This window comes from Ursus americanus, chromosome 4, assembly GCF_024610735.1.
Source record: "Ursus americanus isolate L20-20 chromosome 4, mUrsAme1.1.p, whole genome shotgun sequence".
Classification (NCBI taxonomy): Eukaryota; Metazoa; Chordata; class Mammalia; order Carnivora; family Ursidae; genus Ursus; species Ursus americanus.
In genome coordinates, this window is record NC_142130.1 from 36416015 (window position 1) to 36434475 (window position 18461).

General features: G+C 35.5%; 1 protein-coding gene across 1 annotated transcript in view; it reads right to left on the reverse strand.

Moving 5' to 3' along the window:
* Nucleotides 1–3824: 3824 nt before the first annotated feature.
* Nucleotides 3825–18461, reverse strand: part of STXBP5L (syntaxin binding protein 5L) — a 429230-nt gene continuing 414593 nt past the window's right edge. Inside the window, exons 26-30 of the mRNA XM_087861601.1 lie at nt 14763–15123; nt 9462–9627; nt 6889–7000; nt 5103–5323; nt 3825–4537 (exon numbers count right to left, since the gene is read on the reverse strand). Of these exons, the coding sequence (XP_087717727.1) occupies nt 4496–4537; nt 5103–5323; nt 6889–7000; nt 9462–9627; nt 14763–15123 (902 nt within the window). The 3' untranslated portion in view covers nt 3825–4495. The remainder of the gene's footprint in view (nt 4538–5102; nt 5324–6888; nt 7001–9461; nt 9628–14762; nt 15124–18461) is intronic.

Sequence of the window (18461 nt, forward strand, 5' to 3'; positions counted from 1 at the left end):
CACTCCAAGAGATTTTGATATAATTGGCATTTTCAAAGCTCCTTAGGTGATTCTCATGTACAGCCAAGGTTGAGAATCAGTTCCCTACATAAATGTATAAATAAAAGCCGCCATCTGTGCCTCTGGTTTCTCATCGAAACCTCTTCCACTTAACTTTGGCTCCCATTTCCCTCCCCACCCCAATCCTCTTGCACCAAATTGGCACTTCCTCTTACTTTCCAAAGTCAGGCCTTATCTTCTGCATTTTGTCCCTTTAGGGCTATGTTATATGCAAATATGTCCACTAAACTTGCTACACAACAACCATTCTCCCTGGAATGGTGCCATCCAGAATATATGACTTACTGGTGAATATCTCTGGCACCTGGAGCAGTGTGTGTATGAAATAGTATGTAGTCCATAACAAGGTTGGTGTTGCAGAAGACAAAGGTGAGGAAGTTGTGAAGGCTACCACTTTTCTCCTGATGCAAAGAGCAAAGCCTGATAGAAATGTCTGAGTCCTTTTGGCATTGCCCTCTCAAAGAAAGTGGTCAAGTTATTATGTCTTTCCATAGGGCCAGACTATAATCACAGATATTCTCCTGGGTTGTCCTAGTGATCCTAAACCAAGGAGAGGATTTTTAGCTCACTTTTCTAGACCTTTTTCATTTTTCCCTTCTGCCAAACATTTTATAATCAAGTATTTAAAAGAGTTCATCTTTATCTTCTTCAACCAACCTTGGGCATAATCTCTCTTTCTCTCTTTTTTTTCTTTCTAAAAGCCCTGGAGATCCCTTAATGCAGATAACAGATGGTACATTTAAAATTGGACACATAGGTCACATAAAAAGGGACCCCAACAGTAAACTTTTTCCTTTTATAATCCCTCAACATCTTTAAGGAATAGAAAACTGGATTCTGATTTATTAACTTGAGAATCACTCCAAGGTTATATAAAAGATTTGAAAAATTATCTTTATGACTAAATTATCAGAAAACATCTCTCTCAGTTCTGTCACTATTCTTCCAAAGTTAGATGATGACCATGATGGTGATTGGGGTACTAAGTCTGAGTCTCAAGTGTAGGAAGCAAAGTTAGTAGTACTGCTTTTGTAGGGGATTAAAATAAATGATAAATCAGTCATCCTTCCCTCCAAACACCAAGGTTAATGGATGATTTCATGGTAGGGATTATTGCTCACATTATTAGAACCAGGGAAACAAATACTTCTAGCTTCTCATTGGTGAATAGAGCACAAAGACCCATTTTCTCCTGGGACATTAAGAAGGGCTATCTCCTGAGGGAGTCATAGGGAGATAAGGTCAACTTGGAGACTGTGGTTTGCAGGCCTTATCTTCTGATGCCACCATAGTAGATATAATGTAATTTTGATGAGACAGGCTCAGAGTCATTTTCTCTATCATTGTCCAAGTTACTAGGAGTATTTTTCTTATGTTCCAAGATAGAGGCAAGACGTTTAAATAGTAGAGAAGAGAGATGTAAAGAATTACATGGATCAACAGTACTCATTTTCCAAAGATGATGATAAGATAGTGGTGGTGGTTGTGATGGTGTGTGTGCATGTGCACACACGTGCATGCTAAGGTCAGTGCAACAGAACAGAAATGTTCAAAGAGAAAAATCACATCCACATCAGATTCTTATTGCTGTCTCTTTGAATTATAAAAATAATTCTGATACAGTAAAACCTCATTAATTTGTATTCCACTAATCAGGAGTTTGGGAGATGAAGTTACCCTTACATTTTAAGAAAGGGTTGTAGAAACAATATTTAAACTACTTAAAATAATTTATTCTTTTAAAGCATTTCAGAAGCACCTATTCACTTCCAATTGATGTGCTAATTCTAAACGTTTGATTTATTCATTAGAGGCAGAGTTTTAAGCACTTCTGTGAAATGCTATGTTCTTTTTGGTGTTTTCTCTGTATGCTTTAAAATATTCTGTAATTGTTATTTTTCACTGATTTGTATAAGCTTTCTCCAAAATATCATTTAATTGCATATGAACCACATGTGTAATTTTGGGTATAATAATTTATCTTCTTAAGGTACTGTGCACTTATGATACTTAATTTTATGCAGGACGTATATTACATATTCACATTTAATCTGTCTTTAAATAATGTAGAACAGTGGCTCTCAGCTGGGAGCAATTTTGGCAATGGCTGGAGACATTTTTGGTTTTCTTCTGGGCTTGCTACTGGCATCTAGGAGATAGAGGCCAGAGATGTTGCTAAACGTCGTGCAGTGTAAAGGGCAGTCCCCTGCAGCAAAGAATTTTCTATTAATGGTGAACTGTTGAGAAACCCTGATGTACGACAAGTTAAATCTTATGGAGGGCTTCAGAGATAGTCATTGAATTTGATGCCACTATGGACTGAATTTAATTGTTCTTAAAAAAAATATTTTGCTCTTTCAGTTTTTCTTTAAATTATAGAAATGATAAAGTATTAGTTCAGAAAATCAGAAAACTGGGTTCTTAAAACTGAGGTACAAGTAGTGTACTATAGTTTGGCTACCAATGTTTTCTAAATTCTGATAATCAGGTTTCCTTAATACTTTTACTGTATAATTTTATATATGATGTTTGTATTTCTAAGTCAAGTTCTGTTACTCTAAGGCTGTTCTCAGGAGTGGTGAAATTCACGAAGAAGCTTTTTTGAGAAATTAAGAGAATTCAAGGACTCTGAGAAATGCTTTCCTGGTATACATTTTCTGATTCTACCATCTTTGCTTTTCTCAAAATGACTGAGAACATTTAAAGGAAGTGCCACTTCAAAAAAAAAAAAATACGCTAAGAATTAAAAAAGCTAAAAAAACAAACAAATACTATTTTGGGCTCCTAAAATAGCCTGGACTTCAGGAAAAATGGTGACTTCTTAGGAAACACAAATGCAAATCTAGAAAGACCTGGAATAATCAAAATTCATTAAGCCAAGCCCATTAATTTTTTTTTAAAGATTCTTTTTGAAGGAATAACATATTGCAGGATGGGTCCTAGAACCTGCATATATTCATTTTCTATGATTTTTTTTAACTTCCAGAATCATGTCAGATAATGATATCAGGTGTCTTTTTTTTTTTTTTTTTTTTGCCTTTAGCATTTGCTGTTATGACAGATAACTTTTTATCATACTAAGGGTATTCCTTATTTCACTTTTAAAAGAGTTTTTAATAAGGAATAGGTGTTTGGTACCTACTGACATAATTTGTGGCTTTTATCATTTAGTCTAATGAGTGACAAAATTATTTATTTTGTATCATTAAACTCTCTATTTCGGTTGTCCATAATGGTGACTTAAAGCCAAGGTAGCAAAAATACCACATTTTATAAAGATTTTCAATAATAAGTATTGAACCAAAAAGTATTTATTGATGAAAGCCCTTGTTAATCAGAAATGCAATAAATCAGAATCCCTTTCCCAAAACATTAACTGAGGTTTTACTGAATCATACTAAAGAGAATGACCAGTTTGGTCTGTGAGTGTCAGGCTGCAAGAGCACCTTTGGATTGAAGACACCACTGGGCTTGAACAGTAATATACTGTGTAATTGGCAGACAAAGATACAAATGGAGCTTTAAAAATATATCCCTTTAGAAACTGAAACCAGAGTGTGTGAAATCAATTCTCAAAGCTAACTGCACTGTTCCTGTAGTCTAGTTTTCCTAAACTTACCATCAACTCCCCTGCAGAGCACAAGCCAGTCTAAAAAAATGCTTTGAGGTGACCCAATCCTGCACGGTTGATGACTAAAAATAGCCACTTGTTCTGAAGGTGACAAATGGAAATAACTGTGTTAGGAATGACTGACTATCCTGGCAATACTCAATTATGACTGGAAACCGTGATGATGTAAATTATTATGGAGAGACAAACATTAATCAGACTCTTGCCATAAGAATTCAATGATGTCCTAGTATAAGGAAAGCTATAGATGAGAAGAAAACTCTGGTTTTCTTTTCTTTTTCAGTTGGGTATAGCAAATGTACTTGAAATACACTGATATCTTCTAATGCAGATTTTTTAAATTGTCAGGTGTGGCCCAATTTATAAAAATAGTTTGCCATAAATCTTTTTTTCTTCTGTCACAACATGCTTTTTTTCTTTTCCTCTTAAGATGTTAATTTATCATGCAAAGATTTTTTTTCATTAAGTGCATTAATGCTTTTGTTTATACAGGATTTTTTCAAATCGGAAGGACTCCCCGTAGTTCCTAAATGTAAATCCTTAGCAAATGACATGCCAAGATGATAGCTCCATTCCACGTTGGGAAAAGGCAGATTCAGCCATGTCTTGGGGTTTTAACCAGGGTTCCAGCCTTTGGGTTGTACAGTGTCTCTAATAAATTCCCCTTATGATAACTTCAGATGGACTGTAATGGAACATTTTGTAGAAGAAACTGGCTTCCAGCAAGTTGAATAGTGATGCTGGGAATAAATTAGGTTTCCCTGAATAATGGTTTCTCAAAGCAGTCACAGCTTCTTTAGAAGTTTAGAATTGGTACCATTTCTTATCCTTATATTTCAGCATTAACTGCAAAGAAAAAATAGTCACATAAAATGTTTTTTAAAATCTTTAAAAGTACTAATCAAAGCAAGCTCATATTGAGCTAATCATGCATATCAAAATCTCAAAATTTATAAAACTTCATTTACTTTTTAAAATAAAGCATATATGAAAAGATTTTTTAAAAATAATCAAGCTGTAAAGACTCAGCTGATTTTTAATGATTGAAGCAAAAAGTAGTGTGTGGATTTGAGCTTCGAGTGCCCCTCGCCCCTTTTTTGGGTGGGGGGAAGGAGCGTGTAATGTACCTAAGCACGTTTTTAGTAGCAGATGCACAATCTAGACCCAATGTATGAGAACCAATGAATCATTTTCTTTTAAATTATCTCCTAAGCTAAAGAAGTATTAATATAGTATTTAAAAACGTTTTTCTCCCAAATGCTGAGGGAAATACGATACTTATAACGAGATCCAGGTTACTACCCTGGCTCTCACACAGGATTACTTACAGTGGCATCTGTGGGCTTTCTTGTGCAGGGCCCCAGTGTTTCAAGCTATTACTGTATGAAGATGCCTGTATTAAGCAGTTTACCTCATGTGCGTGTTTGGAAAATGCTTCCGCGCTGGTCATCATGCCTGCGGTTTTCTCCTCCAGCTCTCCTAGCCTCTGTCCTCTCTCATCAAGGGCGATCCGAGCGCGCGTCAGCTCTCCCATCACCCCTCCGGCAGCACCTTTCATCCCTTCTATACCACCTGGTCCGGGAATGTGCTGTGCAAGGCTGCGAGATGCTCTTCCCGCTGAAGCTTCCCCAACTGGGGATTCAAGCCATAGCAATTTAAGACATATTGTCAGTAATTCAAATAATTAGAATCAAGTTTATCACCAAAGTACTTACCTTAAATGCTACTGTCATAATTCTCATTGACAGAGAGACATATTTGGTCCTATCATAGATGTGTATTTGGAGATGCTAGGTTTTACCCACAAAAAATGTCTATGAAAGAGTCTGAGACTGTGAGGTAACCATATTGTTACTGCCTATCTGTGTGTGTATGCGTGTGGGTTCCATGCAATATGGCGTCATTGCATTTCTTGACACTGCTGAATGAGGATTCTCACAATATATGTGATCTCATATTTAACCCATATCAGGGTCTATTCCAATCTTAGGTCTGTTTATTTGTTTAAATTTTTGCCCGTCTTCATTCCTACCATCCCTCTTCATCTTGCTGTCATCCTTTGTAGGCCTCAGTTGTTGTTACTGTTTTAAGATATGGGTGAGGGGAAGTAAATACTAGAGAACAGGGTATGCATGATGGACATTAGTATACATGTGTTGAAATTTTGTTACTTCATAAAAGAATAAAAATTTCCCTATCATTTACAAGGTTCAGTTTAATTTTAATGAATTTTTGGTAAGTTCTTATTGAAAGACATCTATCTTGGTAGAAATTTAGTGAGCATTCTCAAGGATGTGACATTAGGAATGATATCAAAATGTATTTTTTAAAAAATAAGAGCCTTATTGAGATATAATTCACATACTTTATATACGTAAAATGTACAATCCAGTGGTTTTAGTGTGGTATCACCACTATCTAATTTTAAAACATTTTCATTACTCCAAAAAGAAACTCTGTGCCCATTAGCAGTCACTCTCCCTCCCTCCATGCCCCAGTGCTTGGCAACCATTAATCTACTTTCTTTGTCTATGGATTTGTTTATTCTGGACATTTCACATAAATGGAATCATACAATATGTGGCCTTTTCTCCTTCTTTAAGAATTTAGCATGATGTCTTCAAGTTTTATCCCTATTGTAGCATGTGTCAAACTTCATTTGTTTTTATGGCTGAATAGTATTCTATCATATGGAGGCACCTAGACCTTTTACTTGGTTAAAAGTTCAACAGAAAAGTTTTGATCTGCAAGACCAAATAGGGCTGAAATATTCTGGAAAATACATTCTTTCTGAAAATGTTCCCTAGTATCTTTCTACTCCTTTTTGATTATTCATCAGAGTTTCACTGGAAGAATTTTAAAGTAATTTATTCTGTAGCATTGAAAACCTTGTGTTCTGAATAAAGAATCTGTTTCTCAGCAGTGGTTAAAGGCAGGAAGATTCACAAACATTTTTTCCAAAATTTAGTAACTGAATATCTTCACCCTGCCTTGCAGGTATGATCTACTTGCAAATCATGTATTTATTAGCTTATTTATTATTTGCATGAATAGCACATACTGTTTTAGTTAAACTATTTCCCAATATGAAGTAACCGATTTTATTCATGTTTGGTAAAAAAAAAAAGTTTTCATGGTATAGAAGCAAAAAAACCTAGCCTAGAATTTGAGTACAGTTTCATAATCAGTTTACTCACAGAGCTCTTCTCTGTCAAATGTTTGTCCACTTCCACCAAACAGTCCCTTGAGAAAGCCTCTGTTTTGAGCTTCTGGTGTCTCTATGGGAGTAAACAAATCTCCTAGCATGTCCTGTATCAAATTCAAACAAAAAAGCATTAGAGTAACTAAAAATAAAGTGATAGAAAAAAGATAACACTGTAGTATGTTAAAGCACAGAATGAAAAGATAGTCTGCTTTCCATGTATTTTCCTGGTGATTTTTGCTTTGCTCCCAGTTTTGTTTCTGGCATTTCTTTCTCTACCTCTTTTTCCTTTCCTTCTCTAGTAACTGACATTTGAAATTTTTCATTTTTCTACCTTCTTCTTTTCTCCCATTTACAGTTAGAAAACATAAGAAGCTAATATATTTACCTTGGGATTAATTTCCACCTGATCGATGACTCCCAATCTGGATTTAGGATCATTTTTCAATTACCATAGCCTCTTTCCTGTCCTAACCCCCTTTCCTGAATCAAGCATGGACAACTCTATGAAGAGGGAAGCCTTTGGAAATATTTGGAAGACGTTTGGATTTATTTTTATATGAAGTACAAAACTAGGAAATGGTTCAAGACAAATGAGTTAAAATAGGCAGCTCCATACAATTTTTTTCAATATTTGATGTGTTTTAGGATGACTGGAAAATACCTTGTTAGAAATACAGATGTTTGAGCTTTATTCCACACGTACTGAATCAGAATCTACATAGATGTGCTCTGGTTATCTATATTTTTAATGTGCTCTCCAGGTCCTTCTGAAGCAGACCACAATTTGAGAACCATTGGTATGGAGGAAGGAACTTCAACCAAAAGTCAGGAGATCTGTGACCTAATATCAGTTTGTCTATGAATGTGCAGCCTCACTTTCTTCATCCTCTTCCTCTCACCTCTACTCACCAGACCTGCGCTCTTCTTCCTCCTGGATCCCTTCTCTTTGAAAATGGCAGCATCAGCTACTTAGCCAGGAACCCGGGAATCATTAGTAATCCCTTCCTTCCCCTCGCTGCTATAGCTAATAACCCTCCAATCCAACTGATTGCACCTCATAGCTATTGAATCTGCTGACTTTCCTCCATTCTCACTGCTGGTTGCCTTATTTTAAGACACTGTTATTTTTGGCCTTAATTATTAAAACAACTACAACAACCTCCTAATTATTTTCCCTCGTTCTTCAACCATATGTAACCAGATGTAACCATATGTAACCAGAATATTAGTTTTCATAAACAAATCTGTTAAACCTTTTTAATGACTTCCTGTTGCCCTTGGGATAAATGCCAGATTCCTTAGACTCTTACAAGTCATTCCAAGACCTGCTCTGGGATAATTCTCCAGCACTATCCCTCCATCATTTTCACTAACTCTGCACTTTGTTGGCAGTTTCCTGAACCCCCGGGGTTTTGCACGCCGCTACTCTGCCAGGAATATCATTTCCTTTTCCATTCCCAGCCATCCACTCCTATTGACAACTCCTACTAACCCCTTAACAACCCTTTTCTAACTAGCCCTCTCTGCTGTCCCATCAACCCAGAAGCCCCTCTTCCAGGTCTCTCCAGTATTGGCACAGCCACATATAGGCAGTCTCTTCCACAGAGTGCTGTGGTTGTCTGTTTACTTAGTTCCCTCCACACTAGTGGGTAAGGGACTCATATCTTGTTTTATCACTGTATTCCTACATCCTAGCCAAGTACCAGGCATATGGTAACAGCTCAATAATTATTTGTTGAATAACAATAAGAACATTATTGTTTATTTTTAAAATATACTATGTTCCAGGCACTGTGCTCAGTGTTTTTACTTAATTCTCACAACAGTGCTCCAAGACAGAGCATACAGGTGAGTTAAGTAAAATGCCCAAAGTTATACAAGTGGGCAAAATACAACTGAAATAGTTCAGAGCTTATACTCTCAACCTCTGTATTAAAATGGGTGGGTTTTAGTTTTCTTGTTTGTAAAATAAGAGGGTTGAACCAATTAAATCTCTAAGATGCTCTTTTAAAATTTTGTAACTACTTATCCAAGGTTAGATGGCATTTATATTTATTCTCTTTCAAGGCTCTGCTTCCTGCTATGATAAAAGACAAATGCCCAACTGTAGCCCACAAGAAATGTATTTATTTTGTATGGCTCTTAATCAAAGTTAAGATTTCTTCAAAAAAAGAGTCCATGAGCTCCCTGAATTGTATGCAAAATTTTTGTGTGTACATGCATATTCCCCAACTTGAAGGGAGTGAGTTTATAATCTTACAGAGGATTCTCCATAGGCAAAAAAAAACCCCACAAAGAATAAAATGAACAAACAAAAAAATCAACCATTAATATGTATGATCTTCACTTTCTCCCTCTCACTTCCCCTTTTTTTCTTATTTTTTTCTGGGTATACCTAGACCCACACTAAACTTGACAGGGTCACAGTGATGAACATATATTCAAAACATATTCTAGGGAAGGCATATTTATTGCCTGGCCCAATAATATTTTAGCTTTTAGATATCTCTCTCGTTCTCTTTTTACAACCATGTCAATGTTTATTCATAAATGTGCCTGACTTACCTGTAGATTATCACACATCTCTTGGCTGTATGTTAACCGCTGAATTTCAGTAGGTGAGACGAGGTATAATGCCTGGCCTTCATTGGTAAAGCAAAATGTCCGTGCTATCCTCATGTCTGTCAGTGGCAAATAATTAACATCCAACATTGGGCGAAGACTAGGTAGGCTGAATGGAAAAAAGCAAACCCACATTTCATATTTAAGTTGTTAGAAGCTTTAATTTCTCTGTGTAAAATGTGCAGACCCTGACATAAAAAAATTATTTTTATATAATTATTTTACGGTTGTTTCTTTTCATTCTCTTGAAGTCTCAGTGGTAAAAAACTAGACTTTTATATAAAATCATATACACACAACAAATCATGGGCCCAGTCCTTTATCTTAATCCACACAGATACTTAGCAGATATCCTTGAAGGTTGGATTAAATGCAGTGGCCATCAATTTCAGGTTACTTTTTCCACCATTTTACAGGTTGCTACAATATGGTTATAGTATTTGGTTATGGCAGAAACACCACAGCTAGAAAGTGGCTCACTGCACACTTGGCGTACTATCTCCTTTTAAGGCACAACCCCTGAGTCTGAGGAGGTTATGCACTGATGGACACGTGGAATGGATCCAGTTCACTGTGCCTTGCGGTGGAGTGGCTTTGGTCCCCATTCCTCTACTTCCTCTGTACACAGGATATACAAATTACCTACCACTTAGGTCACCTGTGCTGAAGGCATGATTAACAAATAAACATGGTTAAGATTATAAGGGAATGAGAATAAGTTACAGATAATAGATCAGAATTTGCATAACCAAGTGAATACCACTCATCTCAAGTGTCTTACCAAATGGCTATAGTCTTATCCTAATGCTGTAGCCCATGGTTTTGCTTAAATATTCACTAGAATGTCCCTTCGGATACTGCCATGAGCCAGTTTTGCAAATTCCTGAAGAAAATTAATCTCATTGCTTTTAGATCACACTTCTAATGCCAAAAGGAGAAAAATAAATTTGTCATTAAATCTCAAGCTTTGAAATCATTCAACTGATTCTGATGTGTATAATGATTTTAAATTATCCCAGATCATAAAACCAGTACCTTGGAAAAAAGTACTGATTTCTCTTACGAAAGTAGTTTATAATTACAAGTAAAGCCTTAGAACTTTATCATATAAAATGGACCTGAAATCTGTGCAATTGGAATAAGCTTTCCATAGGTTCTAGCACTATATTGTCCAATATGGTAGCCATTAGCCATATATGGCTGTTGAGTAGTTGATCTGTGTTTTGCATGAACTGAGGTGTTCTGTAAATGTAAATTATATACTGGATTTCAAAGACTTTTATGGCATTTCAAGTAATTAAGGTCATTAGGATATGAGTCCAAACCAGGATAGATTCAGTCAAATTAATGGGTGGCAGTGCAGAAGGGATGCCAATGGACTTTTCTGATAAACTACATTATTTATGTAGCATAATAAAAGTTAGCTAAGAAAACAAAAATGGTATAATTACTTTAAGTAGGAAAAAGAAAAGAATAATTCAAGTGCTAAAGACTAGGAACTAGGTGATTTTAGTATATGTAGTGCCGAAGTGAGCACGGAACTACGTGATTTTGAAGCTGAAAAACAGATTTTTTTTTTCTGTGCAGGGGACACTTTATAAGGAGATAGTTCACAAAACTAACAATGGTTCTCACTAAAAATGGCTGTCACAGCCCAGTTTGAGAACTCATTTATAGATAAGCCTCTAGTATCCCTTTCTACTATTTTCTACGTTGCGGTACGTTAGCATATAAACAATCATTAGCTACCTGCCAACTATCAGAAAGGTAGGACTTGAGAAGAACGGGCTAAGTATAGTTCATTTCTGATAGGATCTGGAAAGATCTAGGAAAATACTTAGCATGGGAAGATGATCAATTGGTAATGCCAATTAGAAGGATTCTGCCCTTCAAACCTCGTATTATTTCCAAGCCACACCTAGTATATTACTAAAATCATCCCAAAATAACTTCCTTTCAAATATTTTTGCGATCCTCAGGGACACGTGAAAATTTTCCACTAGGACATAATATTAAAGTAGCCATTATCATGGAAAGCAGCTTTTACAAAGAGAGAGGAAGACAGAGATATCATCTTAACTCTCCTGTTGTTATGACTCCTGCTGTTTTTTAAACTCTGTTGTAGTTTTCCATTTCTCAAGAAATTTCCCTCCTCAAAATGTCAATGGTAGCACATATTTATTTAAATGGAAATTAATTTTCAGATATACCTAAAATCATCTGAGAAAACAAGACACACTAAAATTTTGCAAAAATAGGATAATCACTATCAAGCTAAAAATCTCAATTGTGACAACAGTTTAACGTCTTTTAATTTAAAATAAAAATTTGGAGTGACTAAATGGGAGCTTAGGGGAGGGGAGGCTATGTGTGATATACATTTTTTCCCCCTTGAAACTAAGGCATTCTAGGAGTTAAGTCATCATTTTCAAACAAGACTGGAATGATTTTCATGACGAATACCGAAAAACAGTTTGAGAAAGAGAAACCAGATAAGAAGAAAAAGAACCAGAAATATCTAAGAGAATGAGAAGAGAATAAATGATTGTTTTTATTTTTTCAAAACTTTCTCTAACTTTTCCTTGAGTTACAAATCCACTCATGTCTCCCCTGTTAAAGAAAATAAAACAGTAAAAACACTCTTGAAAACCTAGTTTTGCTCTTGAACTACTTTCCTGTCTCTCATCTCTCTTTTTAACCACAAAATTTCCTGAAAGAATAATCTATACTAGGGGTTGGCAAACTTTTATTCAAGTGCCAGATAGTAAATACTGTAGGCTTTGTAGGTCCTAGGGTCTCGGTTACAATTACTCAACTCTGCCTTGTCATGCAAAAGCAGCCAGACTTATGTAAGTAATTGGGTGCGGCTGCATTCCAAAAAAAACTTTATTTATGGACCTTGAAATTTGAATTTCATATAATTTTCAAATATTATGAAACAGTCTCTGAATTTTTTTCAACATTTTAAAATATAAAATCCATTCTTAGCTTGCAGGCTGTACAATATCAGATTAGGGGGCGGGCAGGGTAGATACGGTTTGTGGGTGGTAGTTTGTCAACTCCTATCTATATACCACTGCCTCTAGCTCCATTGAAAATTTAGTTTCTGCCTCCACCATGCTCCCAAGATTTGCCTTCTCAAGGATCACTAATACCCTGTTAGTTTCCAGGCCTAGAGTTTTGTTTTTTCTACCCAAATTCTTTGGCCTCTCTGCCAAATCTGACTACCTCTTGACCATTGTCTTGGTGGTCTTCTATCTTTTGTTTGGATACTCTTCTTTCATGGTTATTCTCGTCCTTTTTCTATATCTCTGACGAGTTCTCAATATCCTCGGCTCGATTTTGTTTCTCTTCTACAACACAAATGTAAAGATATCCTCAAGTTTTTGTTCCCAGATCCGTCTATTTCTCCTTTCTTATTATAGTACCTTCTTTGCTGATCTCATTCACTGCTGTTAACTTTCACAAACACATTTACATAGATGACTTCCAAAGCTGGATCTCTCATATTTTTCTAGGAGTCCAGACCTTAAATTGCTTGCCAAACTTCTGTGGCATGGCTTAAAATCACCTCAAATTCAAGGCATTCATTCTCAACTTCTCATTATCAGCTTTTCCAAATTCTCATGACTTTCCTTTCTGCTAATGACATCACTATTATTCAAGTTAATAAAAAAAAAATTTTAACCTTTAAATTCTCTTCTAATCCTGAGATTTAACGACCTCCATTACCTTTCACGATCAGTGTTACATTCAGCAAGTTTCCCTCAATAATCCCTCACATCAGTTTCTACCTTGCTTTCTATATAGCTAACACTTCAGAAGACCATTTCAAGCTCTCCATATTATTTCCTAATGTATATAGCTAGAGCAGGTTAGCTACTAACTGATTAGTTAGTCTAATGATCAAGCTCATTAGACTGCCGTTAAAGGTCCTCAATAATTTACCCCAACCTACTTCTTCAGTTTACTTTCTTTCCAACATCTCCTTTTTAATAACATATACCAACTATCTCATGACTTTGAATTCTGAAGACTTGGTTTGTGTCTAGAAGATTCGAACCTATATTTCCTCTGTTGGAATATGTATGTTCTTCATGTTATAATTATTTGTGTGTCTGTCTTATCTCCCCCAATTTGATAGCAAGGTTTTTAAGGACTAGGACTATGCTTTTACTAATTTTTATATCCTTCGGAGGCCTTGTATAATGCTTAACTGTCTCAGTGATTTTTGGAACCAGGTGAGGTATTAAATGATAGTGACTTCTACATAGATTATGTTTATTAAGTGTTTGTTGAACTCATAAAATCATTAGGTAATTAATTTTGTGTCCCATGAATTTTATTTTAATTTACTGACAGTATAATGAAATCTCTCGGCTGATATATTATTAAGGTTGTCAGAGGGCATAAACTTCCAGTTACAAGATTATTAAATTCTGTGGATCTAATGTACAACACAATGCCTTATAGTTAACAATACTGTATTGTATACTTGAAGTTGCTAGAAGAGTAGATCTTAAAAGTTCTCACCACACACATGAGAGTGGTAACTGTGAGGTGATGGATGTGTTAACTAACATTACTGTGGTAGTAATTTCACAATATATACATATATCAAATTATCATGTTGTATACCTTAAGCCTACACAATGTTATATTTCAATTGTAGTGATGACTTTTAATACACTGTTCATTGCTGGTCTCACTCTTTCATAGACTTGCAACCTCAGGCAAATTTGAGCTTTAATTTATTAACATGTAAAATGGAGGATGCAAATAATACTTTGTTTTCCTATGTCTTACAGAAATCATAAGGACCAAATTTAACTCTATATGTAAAGTTCTTGTGTGTACTATAAAACAGTAAAAGTAAGTTCATTTCTTTCCCTTATAGTTTATTCATTTTTATATTTCATGCCTAGCATATTTTGAGAGATAACATATGTTCAGTAAATGCTGTGAATTAATGTGTGAATGACTAGAAAAATCACTCATTCCTTAGATTCCTTGAAATCAATTAAAACATATATTTCATTCACAGTGCAAAGCACTTTTAGCAAAAGCAAAAAATAAAAAAATAAAAACCCTATAATCTCAAATTGTCAAACAATAAAACATTCACAAACAATGAAGCAATGATCTCATGTTGCTTCTTGATTGCATATTACACATATACTTTTCAGAACTGTACCCTGGTCACACTGTTTTGATTACCAGATAATTTATAAAGAAGGCAAGTACCTCATTATCATGATATGCCCATTGGCACAAAAGCATGCCAAACAGGCACTGTTACACATGACCACCACATCTGCTTGCAGTATAAAAGATGTCTCGGTGATGTTATGAACATAAAGACAAGTCTGAGAAGGCAGTGAGAAGACTTTGGCTTGTTTTTCTGAGCAGATTATTGTATACTGATGATCTCCTATTTCTTGGGATGGAGAGGGGTAGTTCATGACCAGTTTCCTTCTCCAAGATTTTTCATTTTCATCTACGTTGTTTGGATCCCTCCAAACTTCATATGGCGGTTGCATTAATCCACCATTTCGGTCCATACAAGAGAATGTTAGCACAGCTCCTTTCAGTGAGAGGAATGTACCTATAAAAACAATTTCATATCACTGGCATGTGAAATTCTTTCTAAAATAGTTGTTATTCATTTATGGGCAGTAAATGTTTTATAATGATAATTTACATCTATAGTGTCATAATATTGCAGTAATATACACAGATCAATAGATTTGTGAGTTCATCATTTGCAATAACTTGGCATCATAGAACGTTAGGTCTAAAAGGGGACTAAGACATCAACTTGTCAAATCCTTTCATTTTATTAATGAGAAAATGGAGACACAGAAAAGTGATGAGACTTGGGGCATGTCACATGGCAAGTTAGTGGATGAGCCTGCACTAGAACTCAGGTTTCCTAATTTCAAATCCAGTATTCTTTTGCCATACTACATAATCCCCCTTGACATCCTTTTTTAAAAAGCAAATTTTAGAAAATTTATAATTTTCATTTATTGAAAGAAGTTCAACTGAAAAAAAAAACTATACCATCTGATTCCATTTCCTTATTTCTTACTCATTTACTAGAAAATGTTTTTCCCCCTTCTGAAACTGAACACCTAGAATAAATTTCATGAAATTTTAACATATAGAGTTCATGCTAGCAATTTTGATTGTATTAAAAAATCCTTTGGCTCTTAGGCAGGTTTATGTATCTTTATACAGAAAAGAAGTTTACTCACCTGGATTCTCCATGTTTGAATATCCATGCCCAATTATTACCTATGGGTGTTTTTACCAGTCCCAGAGGACAAGATACTATAAAGCTTAGGAGGTAACTTGCAATAGATTGATCTTTGGACATTACCAGACTCTTCCTTAAGCAATGCCCCAGCAGTCTTTTCCTTCCTTTATTCTCTGACATCATGCAGAGAGTAAGGTGATTAACCCAGGCTGATATGCCTCAAGAGTGTACATACAACAGACACTTGAAAAAAGAATGATGATAAATAAAAATACATTCCATCCAGAAAGTACTCTGTAATTTAAAGTACTTAAAATTTATCAAATTTAAAATAATATGTTTAGGTGATTTAACATCCCAGTTGTGTTTTAAAATCCACTTCAAAACTAAGAAGACTGTAAATGTCCTACAAGGGTAACTGAAGAAGATAGGAGAGCAGGGTTTAGGTGCTTCAGTGTGAGGGTCAAGGAATAAAAGGTCCCAGTGTCCCATGGGATAAAAAGATAATGCCAAAACCATTAGACTTTTACTTGGCATGAGGAAGATTTTAAGAATAGAGTGTTGTAATCTAATTTTCATTTAACAGGATAACTCTACCTGCTGGGCATAGTCTAAAGGGAATCAAGGTTGAACAAAGGGAGAACAGTTAATAGATTAGTACATGAAATCAAGGCAAGAAATGGATAGAGGTTTCCTCCAATCAGGTGGTAACAACAGAGATTTGAGCAATGATCAGAATCTGAGGATACTATAAAGGTCAAATAAACAGAATTTGCTAATAAACTGGATTTTGAGTGGGAAAGAAACATAGTGGACCAGGATGATTCTGTTTCTGACCTGAGAAACTGGAAGGATGGAATTGCTGTTAACAGATGTGGGAAAGAATATGGGAGAAAGGAAAGGAATACCAGGAACTCAGTTTTGGACATGTTAACGTTTGAGATGCTTATTAGACATCCAAGTGGGTGTTAACTAACTGGATTTATATGTCAGAAATTTGGAAATGGTTCCAGACTATAAATACAAATATATGACCTATCAGATTATCAATGGCATTCAAAGTCATGAGGTTGGTTGATTTCATTTTGGCCTTAAATATAAATAGAAAACAGAAAAGGTTTGAGTCAGTCTTTGGGCATTCTGATGTTTTAAGTCCAGTGAAATGAGAAGGAACCAGCAAAGTGAACTGATAAGGAATGGCTTGAAAGTTAGAAAGAAAAGTAGGTAAATTTAGTGTTCTGGAATCCAAGTGAAGTGTTTTTAGTATAGGGACAATGGCAAACATGTAATATGTTGCTGATATGTCAAGTAAGATGTGGCCTGAGAACTGACCATTGGATTTAGCCATGAGGTCAATGGTGACCTAGATAGAGGTTTTTATTGATTGGTATGGGAGAAAGCTTGATTAGAATGGAGATGAGAGAATGGGAGAAGAAAATTGAAAATAGTGAATATAAGACAAACATTTCAAGGAATTTTGCATAAAAGAAAAAGAAATGGAACATTTTGGAGGATAGATTCAAGAGAGTTTTTCTTATTTATTTGTACATTTATTTTATTTATTTATTTAAGATTTTATTTTTTTAAGTAACCTCTACACCCAATGTGGGGCCTGAACTCACAACCCCGAGATCAAGAGTCAAATGCTTTACCAACTGAGCCAGCCAGGCACCCCTAGTTTTTCTCTTTTAATGGGACAAAGAACAGCATGTTTGTATAATGATCTAGCAGAAAGATAAATATTTATTACAATGATAATTACACAGTTAGGTGTAATAATAAAATTATATAAAGGAAACAAAGGAAAAGTTGCTAGCTTGACTTTCTTGAGTATACAAGTAGAGAAGTTGGCCAAGTTGGGAGCTTACACAATTTAGTCATAACAACAGGAGAGAATATAGAGACCATGAAGATATAAGCAGACAGACTGGTAGATGTGGTGGTTGAAGTTGTTATCTGCTTGTTTCAATTTCCTCAGTGAAAGGGGACACGTGGTCATTAGCTGACATTGAAAACAGCAAAGGAGGTATTGGAGGTTTGAGGAGAGTGGAGAAATATATAATTGTTTAAAAGCATGGGAGAGAGGACTAGGGAAATATAGTAAATATAATTACCCAGCAGCATAGCAGCCTAGTTGAAGTTGTTAATGATTTATTTCAAAATGAGACTATTTATTGTGCTTACATATTTTTCTCTAGCCATATTCAGCTACACAGGTATAGATATAAAGTAGGTAGAACTAAATTTAACCAGAATTGTGATTGAGCTGAATATGCATGTGTAATACTGTGACTTATAATAACCAAATATTTGGTCTTTATTCTGTGTCTGACACAGAGCTCCTAAAACCCTTGGAATTTCTAAAAGCGAGGGCAACACAGGTGTCTTTTATTATGTTAATGAGGTGACTTTAGGCCCTCACCCAACGATGGGGGCTGGTTGCCAGAGGAACGAACAATGTGATTGGAGGGTTTGTACTTTAGTTCCACCCCTTGCCCCTGGAAGAGGAGGGGGCTGGAGATTGAATTCAATCACCAGTGGTCAATGATTTAGTCAATCATGTCTATGTAATTAATGAAGCCTCCATTAAAACTCAAAAGGAGGAGGTTTTTGAGAGCTTCCTGTTTGGTGAATAGGGGGAGGCACTGGGAGAGAGATGTTGGTGCAGAAGGCTTGGAAGCTCT